At 43.3% G+C, this 18739-nt stretch overlaps 1 protein-coding gene across 4 annotated transcripts in view; it reads left to right on the forward strand.

Annotated features, from left to right (window-relative positions):
- Positions 1-18739, forward strand: part of LOC138749810 (flotillin-2-like) — a 79603-nt gene that overhangs the window by 52936 nt on the left and 7928 nt on the right. For all 4 annotated transcript variants that reach the window (XM_069911693.1, XM_069911694.1, XM_069911696.1 and 1 more), the window contains 5 exons: positions 6097-6220; positions 8491-8609; positions 11063-11176; positions 12107-12226; positions 16308-16522. In XM_069911693.1, the coding sequence (XP_069767794.1) occupies positions 6097-6220; positions 8491-8609; positions 11063-11176; positions 12107-12226; positions 16308-16522 (692 nt within the window). The remainder of the gene's footprint in view (positions 1-6096; positions 6221-8490; positions 8610-11062; positions 11177-12106; positions 12227-16307; positions 16523-18739) is intronic.

The raw sequence follows: 18739 nt of genomic DNA on the forward strand, positions 1-18739 counted from the left end.
GACAAGAGATTTAAGAGGGACTTGAGGGACGATCTTTCCTACTCAGAGCAGTCCATATCTGAAATGAGGTGCCAAAGGAAAATGGAAATGGGCAGGAAGAGTTGAGAAGGAGGTTGAACAAATGCAGGCAAGTAGAACCAGCCCAGAATTTCAACTTGGTCAACATGGCCTGAAGGACCTGTCTGTGCTCTGACCCTGAGATGGGGCGGTGGGGAAAAGCCACGCTTACGATTACCGTTGTAGGTTCAAAGTATTCCTATTAAGCTGTGATTTGTCAAAGAATATCTGCCCTTCAGTGCCCAATTATTTTTAATTCAGAATATGAATGAATCTACTTTTTGTGATGCTATGATCGAGTTTAGTGGTTTTCAAACTTTTTCTTTCCACACATTCCACCTTAAGTATTCCCTATGCCATAGGTGCTCTGTGATTAGTAAGGGATTACTTAAGGTGGTGTGTGAGTAGGGAAAAAGGGTTGAAAATCACTGTTTTAATAGTACCTAATTGACTCATTATGTGCACGGTTTCATAACTCAAATGGAAATGGGCCAATGACAATTTTTCTCCAGCAAAATATTTCAGTGACAATTGGGTCTAGAGCAGTGGTTCTCAACCATCCCTTCCCAGTCACAGAGCACCACAGCACTGAAGGCATAGGGATTCCTTAAAGTGGATTGTGAGTGGAAAGAAAAAGTTAGAAAACCACTGGTCTAGTTCTTCTGCCATCAGCGTGAATTAGTGCAGGCAGCTCAACTTCTTCAAGGTATTTATGCTCTCTGAAGAATGATTTTTTTTTTAAATGGAGAGTTTCATTTGGGATGACTTCCTCCCACATTTGGACCAACTGTTGACATCGCCTTGTTAATAAACCCTTTCTATCTAGGATTTGGGAAGCTTTAACAAATGTTTCCATGCCTTTTCATTGGATCCCCAGTCCTATGTTGTCTCCTATCCAAAGAGAGCATTAGCTTCCAATGCCATCATTTAACCCTCTGTCTTATCCCATTTTAAAGCTGGTTGCCACCTAATGGACACCAAATAAAGTATCACTTTTGTTTGTCAATCGTGGTGGGGTTAAGGAAGTACCAGAGGGAGCCTGACGATTTTTTTTGTGCCCCTTATGAAGGTCCTGTATTTTCAGGACATACAATAGGATCAGTTAATCATCTGAGTAAGATAAAATTTGTATTTTTATATGGGAAAATTTCTCTAAATACAAGGTCTCTATAAATGATGCAAAACAAGATTCTTTTATCATAATGTAATAAAGCAGAAAATAATATTACATGAATAGTCTGCCATGATCCAGAGTAGCCATTCTTATTGCCTAGCGCCCCTTACAGAAAGAGAAGCAAAGGTCACTGAGTGTTCGTGGATTATCCTCCAGCACTCTCACAGTCTCCTGTTCAATCCATTGACCTCCTGAGCCCCAGATCCAAACCTCCAACTTGATCAGGAAGGCTTCATCACCCAAGGCATTTCTTGCCCTCAGCACCCTCTCAAATCCTGGTTCCCATGCACAAGTTGTCGACAGCCCACAGCCTGCCTTCAGCTGCTGATCCTCTCGCTGGTCTGCTGCTATGGTCACTGTCCTGTACGGTTGTCTCCTATGCGTCTCTTTCTTAACAATATGGGGGGGGGGGGGTGTCTCTTCCTGCATCTGGTGCCCTCTTCCGGAGTCTGCAACCCCTTGAGGCTGCTGCAGCTTTGGCAGGAAACCAACCTATTGGAAGATGTTCTCTCCCTGCATGGTGTTGTGTTTGGAAGGTATCAGATTCAGTGAGTTCACAGAGAGATGAGTGTGGACATGAGTGTTACAATTACATGTCACTTTATTGAACACATGGGAGAATATCAAATGATACTTAATTACTCTACTAATAAACAACTATATAGACATTCACATCAGACCTAGGTTGGACTCTGATACTAGTGACCGCCTATCTTCTGCACGCTTACATACTTACAGGGACTTCAGCAGACATTCCCGATCCCTGTACCTTGGGGTGCGTCTCAGTGTTAAGTAATATATGGTTACTAACACTCTAACAAAATGGACTTAAAACGCACACTCCTGATTCCCGATACCAACGGGGGTGCGGCTCTCTGCCAGAACTGATCTAGCTTGTCTCTGCTACTTGGTAAAAACACAAACAGTATACTTTATTATAGCAAAGACAAAGATTCATAACCAATGTTTGAGCCTTGCTCAAGGTATGAGCAAAATGTTGGCAGGCACCCAAATAAAATGGTGGGACACAGTCCTACAGGCAACTGCTAATAGTTGGATAAGGGAGGGAGGGCTCTGTGAATAGAGAGGGAAGGGGGGAGAGAGCTGAGGGAAAGAAGACAAAGGGACCTGTGGTTCCATTGGACGATTGCTCCAGAAGGCATTTCACATTTTACTGAGAAGATGAGCCCAGTTTGCTTAATTTCTTGCAAGACATTCCATCTTGCCCCATCCCATAAATCAATCTACTGAGCCTTCATTGCTCTCCACCTGTTATGTGTATAACCTTACTTGGATAAGGAGACCAAAATGTATACAAAGTTCCATGTATCTAATAATCTTGTGCCTTCGATGTTTCCCCATAGCCTGGTAAATATTACAATTTTAACAACTCAATTATTATTTTTTGCTCCCTTGATATGGGAACTTGTTAAGTGGATGTTACCTGCAGTTTATTTGACTTTCTGCTTGCTCTTTTCAATTGGATGTATTACTGAACACAAGTCCCACACGGTTTTCTAGCATTCCTTGTTTTCCAACATGCCCTCAGTGCTGTTCCACAACCATATTCAGCACTTGGTGCTGTATGAATAATTCAGGCCATCATCAGAAATGACACTGAGTAAATACATCCAGGTCCCCACCCAGTTTTCCAATTGAACATAATTTTAAAAAAAAATTAACTAAATGATGTTCTCTCCAGAATATCTACTGTCCAGAAGTCTCCCATTTGGAACTCATCAAGCTGGTTGCTTCTTCCATGTCTATCATGAAGGAGTGATGCAAAGGCAAGTTTAAAAAGGCAGGACATTCTGAACCTGATCAGAGATTTGACAAAGAATGAGTGGGGCACTTTCCGAGTTCAGTTCAGTTCAAAGGAGACTTCAGGACTAGTCCTTTCTATGAAGTTGTCTTGCAAAAGGGAAACTGCATCAAATCCATTCAACTCTCCCAAATCCACCACAACTTTGAGACTGAACTTCTGAGAAGTTCAATGTTATTCTCCTGTATGCAGGGGTGTGCGTACGGATGCATATAAAAGGGGGACTGAGTGTGTTGGGGGTATGGGTGTGTGTGCTTGCTCACTTGATTGTGGCAGTCGAAAAGCTGGGATGCTCGTCCTATCTGTGGGCTTTGCAGGATTTTCTGCCTTTAGCAGAGTTGCTTTTGGAACAGAACAGGTCCTTCAGCCCGACACCTCCATACAGACTAAGTCCCCGTCCCCCCCCCTCCCCCCCCGCCCTGCCTCGCCCTAACATGTCTTACATTTTGTACCATTGATGGGATGATGAGTCTTCAGATTTTAATTTCACTTGTTAGCGTAATTCCTGGACACTGACATTACCAGCAATTATTACGTGCCTCTAATTGTCAGCTGACGGGTCAGCCACATTGGTGGGTCTTGAGTGGCATACTTATTTTTCCAAAAATAAATTTTATTCACAATAGAAAAAATGTGTACGAAGATAAAGCAGTGTCAAGTCTTTTGCTATCATAGTGTGTCATATTCCTGTGTAGCATCGTGCCAAGCATTATTTATACTACACTGCGCCATAGCTGCTGATGTGGCCTCATGGGGTTACTTCTCCTTCACTTGTTTTGACCAGACTGGGTGAAGCAGCAGGTTTCATCCCTTGGAGGGTGACAAATTATTTTCCCCATCAGCTTCATGGCAAGTGAAACTGCAGTTCTTTTCTTCCATGGTAATTTAACTTAATGACATTTAAGCACCCCAGCTACCATGGTGTCAATTAAGCTCCTGTTCCTAGATCCTCAGTCCAGATCTCTGAATACCAGTCTAGCGATGCACCCAGGCAGCCAATCAGATAAGCGCAAGTGATTTGGCTGGAAGTTCCCTTGACTTGGTGCAATGTTGTTAATTCTGTTCATGTTGCACTGGATAATTAGGAGGCTGCAATGAATAAGCCAGGTTCGAATGATAGGATTGTTGAAATGTTCCTGCATTCTGTATTGGTTGACCATCCCTCCCAAAAGGTCCAAAAGTTGTGACTTCAGGACCCACTCCAGATACTTGGAGGGAAACCCCAAATCTGATGAGAGTTCTGCACTGTTGAATTTTATTAGCAAGGAACTCTTAAATTTCTTTTTTATAAAAAGAATTGGAATATTCCAGAATAAGGAATTTGGGTGGACAGTATATGAAGTAAATTGTTTATTAGAGAGTAGGAGTCAACCCTGAGTTTGAACTAAGAGAAACAGGAAGAGCCATTCTGATTTAAAACAAACTGCAGAAAAATGCTGGGAATACTCAGCAAGGCCGGCTACATCTGTAGGAAGAGAAATGGACTTCCGTGTCTCACGTCGAAGCCTTGGTCAGAACTCTTGCTCTTATCGGAGCAGTAGAGAACACTGCCTTAATGTTTCTGTCTGGTGCTCAAGGGCATTGTCTGTGGTTGGAGAAACATTTGGAGTGTTCTGGCAGTTATAGTGGAATCCCAATCAGCATGGACCAATTGCTTCAAAATATCTGCATCTGATTTAAGCCCAAGGGTAAAGCCTCAAGGAATGAAGGGGCAAGAAATAGAGTGAGAGAGAGAGGGCGCAGAGGAAAGGAGAGGGGGGATTCTTCTTGTGAACAAGAAGAGACCAGGGAAAAACTGGTGAAGAAAGAGAATGGACTGGGACATAGGGAGAAGGAGAGAGAAATGTTGATACGTGTCGCAAATTTCAAGTCTCTTGTGATCTCTAGACTGTAAACCTTTTATCTTTCAACAGAAACACAATTTGTGCACGTGGTTAGGGAAGGCAGTGACATTTGAGAAGAAACTTGGAGCTGGTGGCTGTCAGCAAGCTACTGATAATATCTAGCCTCCTGCATTTCTGGCTTGATGTTGGGATTTCTCTCTCTCCTCCCCTCGCCTGTCACCTGGACTGGAGAGTGTTCCCAACCAAGTATAAACTTGAAGCAATTTAGGATTGCAATAATCTAGGGGTTGTGGCAATGTAAGCCCGTTGTCCTTAAGCTGCCTCTATCTCCTTCCGCCGAGGTCAACGTGGTTCTGGTTGCTGTTTAAGGGTGTTTGATTGAGAAGTTAGATGCGTTATATTTCCCTCGCCATTTGTACTTTAAGCATTGGTATTCTTCCAACGAAATGCTTTCACATGCTCAATCTACAATCAACGGCCAATCCCTTGGACTTTGCTACCTCTTCCACGTGCGACTCTCCCTTTTTCCCACCTCCTTCCTGTTGCCTTTTGTCAGCTCCACATTCTGTGTACCTCCCCCCCCCCCTTCCATTATTTTGCCAGTTAGACCATGACTGTCAGAGCTGCATGCCACACAGTCATATTAAATTGCTGCCATGTAGTGAATGTAATTGGTGTGATTTGTGTGAATGCATGCACTTGCAATGGCTCCATCCAGACCAATCAGGTTCACATCTCTCACCCAAGCTCCAAATAATAATGAAAAACTATCCTGTAATAGCTTAATTTGGCAACATGCATTTGTGCAAATTCATTGGGTTAACACTCATATCTAAATGTCCCACCCCATGAGATGATCCGAATTTAAAAGTTCTCTGAAGTCCTTGGTTCCTCGTGGATTTCACTTGTTGCCAGGTTAAAGTTACAGGATGTAATACTGTTTTGTTGCTTTATGCATTGGTGTGCTTTATTTTTTTAGAGTGTGCTTTGCTTTCCTTGCAGTGTTTAATCTGCTTTTATGTTGTAGTTCTGCAAATTTTAACATTTGTTAATCTTTAAAAAGTATTGCAGATGTATGGTTTCAATTTAATTCCAGTAAGCGTTACAGCGCTTCTGTTAATAGCCTTAAAGTATTAGCGATGTATATATTTAGCAGTTTATCACGTGCTGCAGGCTTACATTGTTTTCCCTGTATGCAGGTGAAAGTAATGACTGACCTGGATTTGCTAGCCGTAGCATGTGAGCAGTTCCTGGGGAAAAGTGTTACCGAGACCAAAAGTGTGGTGCTGCAAACCCTTGAGGGACATCTCCGAGCGATCCTGGGTAACTGTCCTGAATTTGATTCCCATCCCAACAAAGAACTTGTGCAGCTTGTGATTTTCCTGATGGTGTTACTAGAAACTGTAAGCCATGCCTGGTGTGCTTTATTTGCAAGGGCAAAGGCACTTCCCTCCCCAATAAGGACTGGGCCTCACGGGCACTTCACAGTCAATTCCAGTGTGGAATTTGAACCCATGTTTCTAGTTTGGCAGTCCGGTAACACTGCACTCTGATTCAGGCTAACAGGTTGCAAGAGCTTGCTGAATCAACTGTTCAAAACATCAATGCGCATGTTGGCCTAGAGTCTGCCTGCAACCCGCACTTACCCCAGTCAATGTCTTAGGCTCTCTGCTTTCTCCTGTCCGAGTGATGACAGGACTGTAAGCAGCGAGGTGTAGAGCTTCCTGCTCTGTGAAATCCCTGACAAGAATGTTTCTCACACGTGGCCGTGTAAATGTCTCTGATACTTGGACACATTTTAAAAACCATTAAAATTGCAATAAATAGTGTTGGGTGGCACAATTAACGTGGCTGTTATAGCACAAGTGACCCGGGTTAGTATCTGGCACTGTCTGTAAGGAGCCTGTGTGGGTTTCCTCTTGGTGCTCCAGTAACCTCACGCCCTTCAAAACATACGGGAGTTGTGAGTTAATTGGAGAATTTGGGTGGCATGGGCTTGTGGGCCAGAAGGACCTGTTACTGTATTATATGTTTAAATTTAAAAACCTCTCGCCCTCTTTCTTTCCATAAGACTTGTCAGGAGGTAATAACACCTGCAGAGCACCAGCTGATGTTCAAGTGCCAAGAGTTGGACATTTTGAATGGACATTAAGTGAAGGTGTTATTTCTCTTCACTCTCATGATCCATAGCAATATTGGTAATGGATCAGATGAGCTTCACCCCTTGCCCTGGCCAATTTTTATCCCTCACACAACCAATAATTGTTGAGAATCATTGTACTTGTGTTTGGATTTAGGAGCCGGGAGGTTCTGCTGTAACTGTACCAGGTCCTGGTGAGGCCATATCTGGAGATCTGTGTGCAGTTCTAGTCTCCTGACTTCAGGAAAGATGAACTGGCTTTGGAGGCGGAGCAGGGAGGTTCTGCTGTAACTGTACCAGGTCCTGGTGAGGCCACATCTGGAGATCTGTGTGCAGTTCTAGTCTCCTTACTTAAGGAAAGGTGAACTAGCTTTGGAGGCGGAGCAGAGGAGGATCACCAGGTTGATTCCAGGGATGAAGGGGTTGGCCTATGAAGAGATTTTGAGCCATCTGGGACTGTACTCATTGGAATTTAGAAGAATGAGAGGGATTCTTATAGAAACAAATAAAATTATGAAAATTAAGATGGAGGTAGGTAAGTTGTTATATTGGTGGGACATAGCCTGAAGATCCAGGATAGTAGATTGAGAACAGAGATTAAGAGGAACTGCTTTTCCCAGAGGGTGGTGAATCTGGAATTCGCTAGCAGTGGAAGTGACCTCAGTAAATATATTTAAGACAAGGCTGGATAGATTTTTGCATAGTAGAGGAATTAAGGGATTATGGGGAAAAGGGAGGTCAATGAAGATGAGCGTATCATCAGATCGGACATGATCACATTGAATGGCGGAGAAGGCTCGATGGGCCAGATGGCCAACTCCTGCTCCTATTTCTTATGTTCTTGTAGGTCTAGAACTGAATGCACTTCCCAGCCTTGTTGTGATATCCCATTGATCTTTCACTATTCGTATCAAATATACAGATCTTCTGCTGAGATTTTCATGTTCATTCAAATAACTCAATCACTTAAAAGCGTTAAACTTTCACATTCTTTAAATTCTTTGCCTTATCTTAACACTGCAGAAACCAACATCTCTTCTGTAGGACTTGCTGCTGCAGGTATACAAAGCCGAGCTGTGCCCCCATTCCAATACGTCACACCTGTTCTTATCTTGGTTCTAATCCAGAATTGACTAAAAATTCAAATTGTTGCTCATCACTGGTGCCAGAGAGGGTGTTACAAGGTGGAACTTCCAAGGTCTGCCCATGTTGGGGACCGTATGAGCTCATCCCTCAATGTAATTTACTCTATTTCTAAGTGCACACTTCACGCTGACTCTGGCTGGCCCCACCCCTGGCTCACCCTGGGCCCGGACCACTCCCCACCACCCCCCCCCCCCCCCCCCCCCCGGCTCCCACAACCTTTCCCGATCTGTCCCTGGTGACCCACCCTCCTCTTATTCACGTCTGCCCCTCATTTGTCCCCCAAAATGTATTTTCCTCCTTCTTGCAGGAACTCTGACTGTCGAAGCCATTTACCAGGACCGGGATCAGTTTGCTCAGCTGGTCCGTGAGGTGGCCGCTCCTGATGTCGGCCGCATGGGCATCGAGATCCTTAGCTTCACCATCAAGGTAAAAACAAAGCCTTAATTTGCAGTGCTCTTGTCAGTGGCAGGATTCGGAAAAGGAAACTGAGTAACCTTGCTGACCTCTTCTTCCATTTAAATGAGGGTATCACCTTTCTCTGTTTGGGAAATCCTGAAGTGAGTGCCGACACAAACCCTTTCTGCTAGCAACACAGCACATTGGAGTGTGATGGGAGGATTTCTGTTTGCCTGGATGAATGCAGGCCCAGCAACATTGAGGAAGTTTGTCACTGTCTAGAGCAAGTTCAACAAGAAAGTTTGCAAACGCTGATTATAGTTCAATACATAGCAAAGTAGCTCATTTTATCATTTACTACTCCATGTACTTTTCCAATTTATCTTCTTTGCTCACCCATTACCTTGTATTGTAACCTCATTTGCCATTTAATCTCTCCAGCCATCTTCTCCATTCCAGAGCCATTTTGTTCCATCTCCTCTCCATCCCCTTTGTATCTAACCTCCCTTCCTTATGAAAGCTCATTGACCTGAAATTATAATTTAGATTTTTTTTTTAAAAACATGATGCCGGAGAAACTCAGCTGATCGAACAGTGTACTTTATACGTCAAAGATAAAGGTGCATAACCGACATTTTAGACTTGAGCACTTCATCAAGGCTCGAGCCTGAAACGTTGGTGATGTATCTACTTTGCTATATAAAGGACACTGTTTGATCAGCTGAGTTTCTCCACCATTGTGTTTTTATTTCAACCACAGTGTTTGCAGACTTTTGTGTCTCATTTAGATTTTGTTTGGTGAAAAAGCACGGTAGTAGCCCTTCCAGCCCAAGAGCCTGTGCCTGCCAAAAACACTCGATGGGCTGAATGGCTTATTTCTGCTCTAATGTCTTTTGGATTCAGAAGACACTCCCTCAGAACTGACCCAGAGAATGTTCAGTAGCATCTGAATCAGAATCAGAATTTATTCTCATGAACATGTCACAAAATTAATTGTTTTGTGACAGCATCTCAGTGCAAACATCTACATTACCATCTTACAAAATAAATTTTTTTTAAAGTACAAGAAAAAGTGAAACATTCCACCTGTTGAGAAGTTAGTGTTGTGGGAGGCATGAAGCCATCTGCGATGACACTCAGCACCTGCTGAGATGGTTCACTGATTCTCCAGAAAGGGGGAATGCTAATTACACAGGACATAGCGTCAGACCATTTGGCTAAACTGTGCTCTGAGTTACTGATACCCACTTTTTCTTGTTCTCAGTGTAAACCCTTTGATTGCTTTTTATCTCACGTTTATGCATCTTCTTTAATGCATCCAAAGAAAACTTGGTGCTGTGAGAATATCGAGTCATATTTTCCATACACCTTGCTACTGCACCACATTCTCCCATAAAAGGAGCCTCTAATGCTGCTGGGAACTTTGATCAATGGAATGAAGAAAGGGCTGTTCCTTTCTGTGCAGTGAAGTGTGAGCTCCCCTCTCTATTGCAACCTGTAACATTTGTACAACGCCAAGCATCTCACACAGCTCTTATTTTTAGATTGAAATTTTAAAGTCACATGAAGAGGCAGTGAGAATTTTTGGGTTCAGTTTCAAGTCCAGACTTGTACGGTGTGTCCTTCCTGAATTTCAAACCACTTGAGAAACAGATGGGATATCTGATCTGTTGGCCCCGTGACTGCCTGTTCCCTCCCACTTCCTGTTACTTTGCATTTGCTTTTCTGGGATTTGCTGTTCCATCATGGTGGAACTTTCATGAGGCCTTGGATTTAAATTCTTCATTCCTGCTTTTGTCCCTCTCTGGCCACGTGCTGAGCCCACACTGCCCCCTGTCCGCACCTCCTACGACCTTTGAATTTTGCACTTTAATTCAGGTTGTTCGCTTGCCAGATTTTAATGCCACTATTAAATTTCCAGCTGTGCTTTCAGCCACCTTAACTTCCAGCTCCGACTTTCTTCCTTTAAGATACACCTGGAAATCTGTTCTTGTCATCATACTTGGTACCTCTCTGCCAAAACCTCGGCGAATATTTTTGTTTGATAACACTCCTATTTAGCATCTTGATATATTTCATTGCTTTGATGTGTAAAGAATGAGGGGAGATTTGATCGAGGTATTTGAAATTATGAGGGGGATAGACAGAAGAAATGTAGGTCGGCTTTTCCCACTGAGGGGAGGGGAAATACAAAACAAAGGATGTGGGTTAAGGGTGAAAGGGGAAAAGTTTAGGTGGAACTTCTTCACACACAGAGAGGTGGGAGTGTGGATCGAGCTGCCAACTCAAGTGAATTAGGACTCAGTTTTAACATTTAAGAAGGATTTAGATGGGTACCTGGATGGGATGGGTGTAGACTAGGGTGGGGTTTATTTTCCACAGCCAGGAGCTGTCTGTGATTGATAGATTCCAGGAGCAAATTGATTACATGATGCGCAATCTACCTCCTAATGTTCTATAAGCTGGTCTTCTTTCTCTGACAGGATGTTTACGATAAAGTGGAGTACCTGAGTTCGTTGGGGAAGTCTCAGACGGCAGTGGTGCAAAGAGATGCGGAGATTGGAGTGGCTGAAGCTGAGAGAGATGCTGGGATTCGGGTAACTTTGTTCATTAATCGTTGAAGTACGGGGTTTCTGGGGGGAGAGGGTGCTGATTTATCTTGTGTGGGTGCCCACATGGGCAGGGAAATAAACTGTCAGAGAAGCTGTACTTGCTGAATGCTGTTTGGTTCCAGTGCTTTTGGTGCCGGAATTTCGCTTGTCATCCCCCTGCACTTGTGCTGCACCCTGCAGTGCCCAAACCCTGGTGTGCCGCACCAATGCAGCAGTGTGCAGAGTACATACATGATATTCACATACAACCCGGAGATTCTTTTTTCTGCGGGTCAGGCAGAATTACCACTTACTGGTAGTGCAAACAAAAACTGTACTCAACATATACATGTAAACAAACTGTGCGATACAGAGAAAAAAAGTTCAGTAAAGTGCTTAAATGAATCTCTGATTGAGTTTGTTGTTGGGGAGTCTGATGGTGGAGGGGAAGCAGCTGTTCCTGGACCCTGGTGGTGCGAGTCTTGTGGCACCTAGACCTCTTTCCTGATGGCAGCAGCAAGAACAGAATGTGTGGATCCTTGATGATTTCTGCTTCCCCCTGATGGCAGTGTTCTCTGTAGATGTTCTTGATGGTGGGGAGGGTTTTGTCTGTGACAGCCCAGTTTAACTGCTGCCAGATCCCAGACCCCTGCAGATAAACAACCACTCAAAATGGAAGCAGATGTTTTTGAAGCCCCTTGTACCATAAGTAACCCAGTTCTTTCCCCTTCCCCTTTTGGCATGCTTTTAACTCTTTGACTCTCCGACTGCAATGACATTCTTGGGATGAATCTTCCATTGCTGGGAAATTGATTTCTCTCATCTCCTCCCAGTGACGATGTTACGTGGCTGAGCTGAGTCACAAATAGAGTGAGATGTTTCTTCACACCTGAGCCTGATTATTTTGTGTTTCTCCTGCATTGTTAAAACCCACAGGAAGCTGAATGCAAGAAGGAGGCCATGGATGTCAAGTACAGTGCAGACACAAAGATGGCAGACTCCAAGCGAGCTTTTGAAATGCAGAAGGCAGCTTTTAATCAAGAGATAAATACAAAGGTAAGTGTTTTACATCACAGAATGCAAGTGTAAGTATTACAAACTTCCATCGCCTACAGTGGGATTTGGATGAGGCCAGGGGTTGTTCAGTTAAAAAAAAGCCAATAGATTATTGGGTCAGGAACTGAGCTGCTCAGTAGCAGGCTGCTTGACTTATCTCTTCTGTCTCAGTATTTCTCCTCGATGGAAATTTCTTACAGCCCCCTAAATCTCACTCCGTCACTTTATCCTGGTATTGTTTTTTTTCTCCCTTGTTGAACCACCTTCCTTTTGGATTTCGACTAAGTATTTGAGAAGGTGCCAAGTCAAAGGCTATTAGAGGAAATAAAAGCTCATGTGGAGCTGATGTGTTGACCTGGATGAAAGATTAGAAGGTAAAGAAGTTGGCAGAATGTCACGAGTGGTGTGCAGTGGGATCAGTGCTGGGGCTTGTCTGTTAGCAATTTATATAAATGTCAGTGGTCAACACAGACTAAAAGGGCCAAATAGCCTGTTTTTCTGTGCTGTACATTCTATGGTTTTATGGAGTCACCAAAGGCACTGTTGCTCAGTTTGTGGATGGCAAAGGTCGGAAAGTTGCTTGTGAAGAGGACGAAGGAAACCATAGGTTAAGTGAGAGGGTGAAGATCTGGTGATAGTCACTTTACTCATTCCCTCTGGTTGAACAAGTTCCACAATTTCTCCAGTCGAGGTTAAAAATGGGAATATAAACAATAACTGCTGGAACTCTGAAATAACATCAGAAAATGCTGGCAACTCTCAGCAGGTCAGGCAGAATCTGTGGAGAGAGAGAGAGACAGGCAGAGTCCTTCAAGTCCGATCTGTTGAGTGCTTCCAGCCTTTTCTGTGTACAGCAATACGGCTTTCTGTATTGCAATACACATGTAGGGTAGAAACAGAACAAGGCCGTCTTTGCACAAAGATCGATCAACATCACCCAGGCTAATCTTTGCCTCCTGCAAACTGACCACAGTCCCGCAAATAAAGCCAGGATGTTGACCGTATTCACTCTTGTGGTCTGCCGATGGGATGAGTGGTAGGGATTATATTTGTGGTGTTGAAAGATGCCTTCTAGAACTTGTGCACTGATGGGACTTTCATCCAGTGACATGAGAATTTTAAATTTTATGTACAGCACGATAAAAGCCAATCCAGCCATTTAAACCCATCCCACCCAATTACACTCCAGTTAACCTCCAACCCTGAGCGTTTTGAAGGGTGGGAGGAAACCTGAGCACCCGGGAAAAACCTACGCAGACATGGGGAAGATGTGCAAACTCTTTACAGACAGTGCTGGATTCAAACCCTAGTCACTGATGTTAGAATAGCATCAACCTAACAGTGCAACCCAATCAGTCAGGATGTAGAAGACTCAACACTATAAATGTTTGGGCAGCAGTCCTTGCGTAGAAAAGCATACCAGACGAACAAATGAGTAATGTCAATTACTTAACCACTCCTTCTCTATTAGTCTTGGAATTAGGTTGTTCATCCAGTATCCCAATGGAGGGAAAATGTCAAGCAATATAGTAGATAAGGGAAAATGTTTTTTTTTTAAATTTTTTTTATTTTTCACACCATAAATCACATTAGCCATGATATACACTATTTCTTTTTCACACATATACAGTGACTTTTTCTCCCCCCCCCCCCTCCTCCCAAGCCACCCCCCCCCACCCCCCCCTCTCATCCATTTTAGGTATACAATCTAGGTTGCATTAAGCCAGTCAGACAATGTTGTCATTCAACAAAAATACACCAGAAATTCTACTGAGTCCATTCTTTTCTTTCCTTCTCCTTCCATCAACTTAGGTAATGTTTGTCCCCGGTAGGTTTTCGCTATTGTATTTAATGTAAGGCTCCTATACTTGTTCGAATATTTCAATATTATTTCTTAACCTATATGTTATTTTTTCTAATGGAATACATTTATTCATTTAAATTTAGTAGTTTCTTCCTTTTTAATTTGGTTATGTATTCCATTAATATTTAAAGACATATAGTTCAGCGTAGCCCTTTTATATTTTGTTTATCTTCTCTTTCCGTTTTTCCATCATTACCTTTCCTCCTTTTCCATTTCTGTTTTCTTATTTTCAACTCTTTATAAGACAACATTTCTACAACATCCAACATTTTCCTTATTCTCCTATTTCTATCTCATTTATCCCCAATCTCCCCTTCCCCTCCTGAGTTGCCCTTTATCCCTTGTCGGACAACCACATCTCCCCTCTCCATTTGGATTTGCGAATCCACTCGCAAGCGTCAACTGATTTTGCAGTGACCGCTATTTCCCCCCACCCCGCCTCCCCCAGAAAAGATTTCACTTTTCATATGTCACAAAGGTCACTCTTTTAATTCCCTCCTTATTCTCTCTATTCCATTACCTTCCCTTATTAATTCTTGTCCATACTATCTATATTTTCCTCTAAGTACAGATACATTCACGTATGCACATTGTCTCTATTCACTCTTATACCTCTTTACCCGCATACATATCAATCGTGATCATTTTTACTCTCATTACCCGTCTTCATCCCTCAGTCTATTTTTGTCTTTACCCACATACATATCAATCGTGATCATTTTTACTCTCATTACCCGTCTTCCTCCCTCAGTCTATTTTTGTAATTGTTCTGCAAATTTTCGTGCTTCTTCTGGATCCGAGAATAGTCTGTTTTGTTGTCCTGGAATAAATATTTTCAATACCGCTGGATGCTTTAGTATAAATTTATACCCTTTCTTCCATAAAATCGCCTTTGCTGTATTGAACTCTTTTCTCTTCTTTAGGAGTTCAAAACTTATATCTGGATAAATGAAGATTTTTTGCCCTTTATACTCCAGTGGTTTGTTGCCCTCTCTTACTTTTTCCATTGTCTTCTCCAGTACCTTTTCTCTTGTAGTATATCTTAGGAATTTTACTACAATAGATCTTGGTTTTTGTTGTGGTTGTGGTTTAGAGGCCAATACTCTATGTGCCCTTTCTATTTCCATTTCTTGCTGTAGTTCTGGACATCCTAGGGTCTTAGGGATCCACTCTTTTATAAACTCCCTCATATTCTTGCCTTCTTCATCTTCCTTAAGGCCCACTATCTTTATGTTATTTCTTCTGTTATGGTTTTCCATTGTATCTATTTTTTGAGCTAGTAGTTCTTGTGTCTCTTTAGTTTTTTATTAGATTTCTCCAATTTCTTTTTTAAGTCTTCTACCTCCATTTCTGCTGCTACTGCCCGCTCTTCCATCTTGTCCATTTTCTTTCCCATTTCTGTTAAGGTCATCTCCATTTTATTTATTTTCTCTTCTGTGTTGTTTATTCTTTTTCTTAAATCCTTAAATTCCTGTTTGCCATTCTTTAAATGACTCCATGTATCCTTTAATAAGAGCAAGTATATCCTTTATCTTGCCTTTCTTTTCTTCTTCTATTTCCCTGTACTCTTCTTCTTCCTCTGGGTTGACCATCTGTTGTTTCTTTGTTGCCCTTTCCTCCTCTTCTTTCTTGTTTCTATTGTCTTCTGTGGTCTCTTCTTGCTGCAGGTGTTCTGCAGCTGTCGTTGCCGGCTGTGGAGGTCGACTCCCCAGCTGGTCCCCCCTCCCGTCGGTGTGTTTTTTTTCATTCGCATCGCGCATGCGCGAAGTATCGCGCACTTTTACTCGGCTCTGCGAGCCATTTTTGTAGTCCATTATTTACTGACCTGAGGGAGCGGGTTTCTCTCTCCGCAGCGGGCCTCTTCGGACAGGTAAGGCCTTCACCTTTTTCCTCCTTTGTCTTCTCTTCCTCTCTTCTTACCGTTGCTTTCGATTTTTCTTTTTTTGTCGCCATCTTCTTTCCACCTTTATACTCACTTTTCTGTAACTTTTATTTCTGTGCCTTTGTGTTTTCCTTTGTTTTTCCCGACTTTTCTGGAGAGGGCTGGAGTTCACCGTCCGGCCACTACTCCATCACGTGACTCCCCCCTAGGGGAAAATGTTTTATCAAACTAAAGTGTGTAGGAAATCATTCTGAACCTTGTGCATTGCACTGAGGATTAAGGTGCAGTCACTTTCTGAGTTGAACATTGACATTTATTTTCTGGACTGCCATCAGAAAGCAGAGGCTCAGCTTGCTTACGAGCTTCAGGGAGCCAAAGAGCAGCAGAAAATCCGACAGGAAGAAATAGAGATCGAGGTGGTGCAGCGCAAGAAGCAGATTGACATTGAGGAGAAGGAAATTGTTCGCATGGACAAGGAGCTGATCGGAACAGTGAAAAGGCCAGCGGAAGCAGAGGCTTTCAGGATGCAGCAAATTGCAGAAGGCCAGAAGTACGTGCATGTCTCTTGTCCCCGTGGCTCCAGCTGTAAGTTTATTCCATGTTCAGGAAACTGTCCTGAACAGCATCTCATGCATGTTGGGATGGATATTCCACACAGCATTCCTTGGTGCAGCCATTTTCAACACGGGCCACAGCACATTTAAGTGGGGGGTGGGGGTGCGCAGATAGAAATCATAAAAAATTTTTTGTTTTTTTATATCATCTGTAGGAGGGAAGTATGGAAGTAATCAACTGAACTTGACTGCTTCACAGGGAACGGAGCCCATAAACTGTGTTCGAGTCCTAAGGGGGCCATAGCCAAAAAATGGTTGAGAATGGGTGCTCTAGTACACTGTCTTTCCCAATTGCAGCTGTGTATCTAACTCCAACTGTTTTACATTTTTTTCAGCTTTTCAGATACAACATCCCTTCTCTTCAGATAGAACATCCCTTCTCTTCAGATACAACATCCCTTCTCTTCAGATACAACATCCCTTCTCTTCAGATACAACATCCCTTCTCTTCAGATACAACATCCCTTCTCTTCAGATACAACATCCCTTCTCTTCAGATACAACATCCCTTCTCTTCAGATACAACATCCCTTCTCTTCAGATACAACATCCCTTCTCTTCAGATACAACATCCCTTCTCTTCTGGACATGAAAGAGGGGAAGAGCAGTAGCTGTTTCTTAAGTAATTTGAAATCCTATGTTTAGAGCAACAGCACAAGAAAATCGGGGTAGGAGCAGGGCACTGGGTCTTGCTTCCTCTTCTGTGCCAGTTTTCCCACTGCCATCAACTCTCCAGCTATGTCTACCCCCACCTTAAAGACTTCCGGTAGATCGAGCTTCTGGCTTTGGGGAGGGGAGGGTACATTGCTTGCACCTCTTTTTCGAATGAGCAGGTCTTTGGGGGTTACCATTGGGTGAAAACATCACAAGATCTGCCCTGGCATGCCCTCAGTAAGGTCACCCTTCATCCTTCCAAACTCCACACAAACTATCCATCCTCTCTCATCTCAACAATTGTCCTGCAGAATCTCCTTTGAAATGTCTCCAATGCTACATCTTTTTAGGAAAGGGAACCAAAACTGCACAGAATTCCAGGTGTGGCCTCACTGATAGCCTCTCCAACTGAAATAAAGCCTCCCTGTTGCTGAACACCAACCCACCCTCTTGCATTGAAGGCCATTAAACAATTCCCCAACTTCCTGTTGGAGCTGCCTGCCGGTTTTTTGTGATCCATACAAAACACTCAGATCCCTCTGAACTTTACTCATCTGCAGTCACTCTCCATTACGAGAGTCTCCCTCTTGATGCACCTTGACACGCGTCCCCACAATTAACTCCATTTGCCATGGTTTTGCCCGATTGTATATTGTGTTGTAAAATGACACAAAACACACGTGCCCTTTCACTGAGAGCAGGAGCCTTTACCCTGTGCCCTGCCCATCATTTACCCCAAATATTTGTGAGATCTTGCTGAGAGCAAGAAGGTTTCCCGTTGGATCGTGTTGGAGTTGAGATCTGGAGCTCGGGTTGCCAATGGGTTGAGTCTGTGCAGTTGCAGAGGCTGCGGGAGTGCTGGAGATGAATCAACAGACACTCAGTGACCCTGAAGGGACTTGCTTCTCTTTCTCTCTTGCTGCAAGGGATGCTGGACTATACTAATGGCAGCTCTTTGTGACAGGGACCTCCCAGTGGCCAACCATTTCAGTTCTGCATGCCACTCCCATACTCACATGTCTGTCCTTGGCCTCATACTATCCCACCGAGATCACCTCTAAATTGGTGGAATAGTACCTGATTTTCTCCAGCTGGATGGCATTAACATCGACACCTCCCTTCCCTTTGCCCTGTCTTCTTTCCCTCAGCTCTCCACCCCCTTTTCTCACTCTATTCACCAAGCCATTCCTCCTCCTCGTTCGCTGCTGTGCCCTCCCTCCCTTCTCTACCTATTACCTTCTGCCTTTGCTACTGTGCTCCTCCCCTTACCTTTTTATTCAGATGACTGATGACATTTTTCCATACCTTGATGAAGGGCTCAAGCCTGAAATGTCTGTTCTGCATCTTTATCTTCGCTATATAAAGGACATGGTTTGACCTGCTGAGTTTCGCCGGCATTGTGTTTTTACTTTAAAGTATATCTTGTGTGTGACATTTTAATGCATTGTTATGTGATGAAAAAGGGTACCTTAAACCTTGTGTGAGCTACTGCACAGTTC

This window comes from Narcine bancroftii, chromosome 14, assembly GCF_036971445.1.
Source record: "Narcine bancroftii isolate sNarBan1 chromosome 14, sNarBan1.hap1, whole genome shotgun sequence".
Taxonomy (NCBI): Eukaryota; Metazoa; Chordata; class Chondrichthyes; order Torpediniformes; family Narcinidae; genus Narcine; species Narcine bancroftii.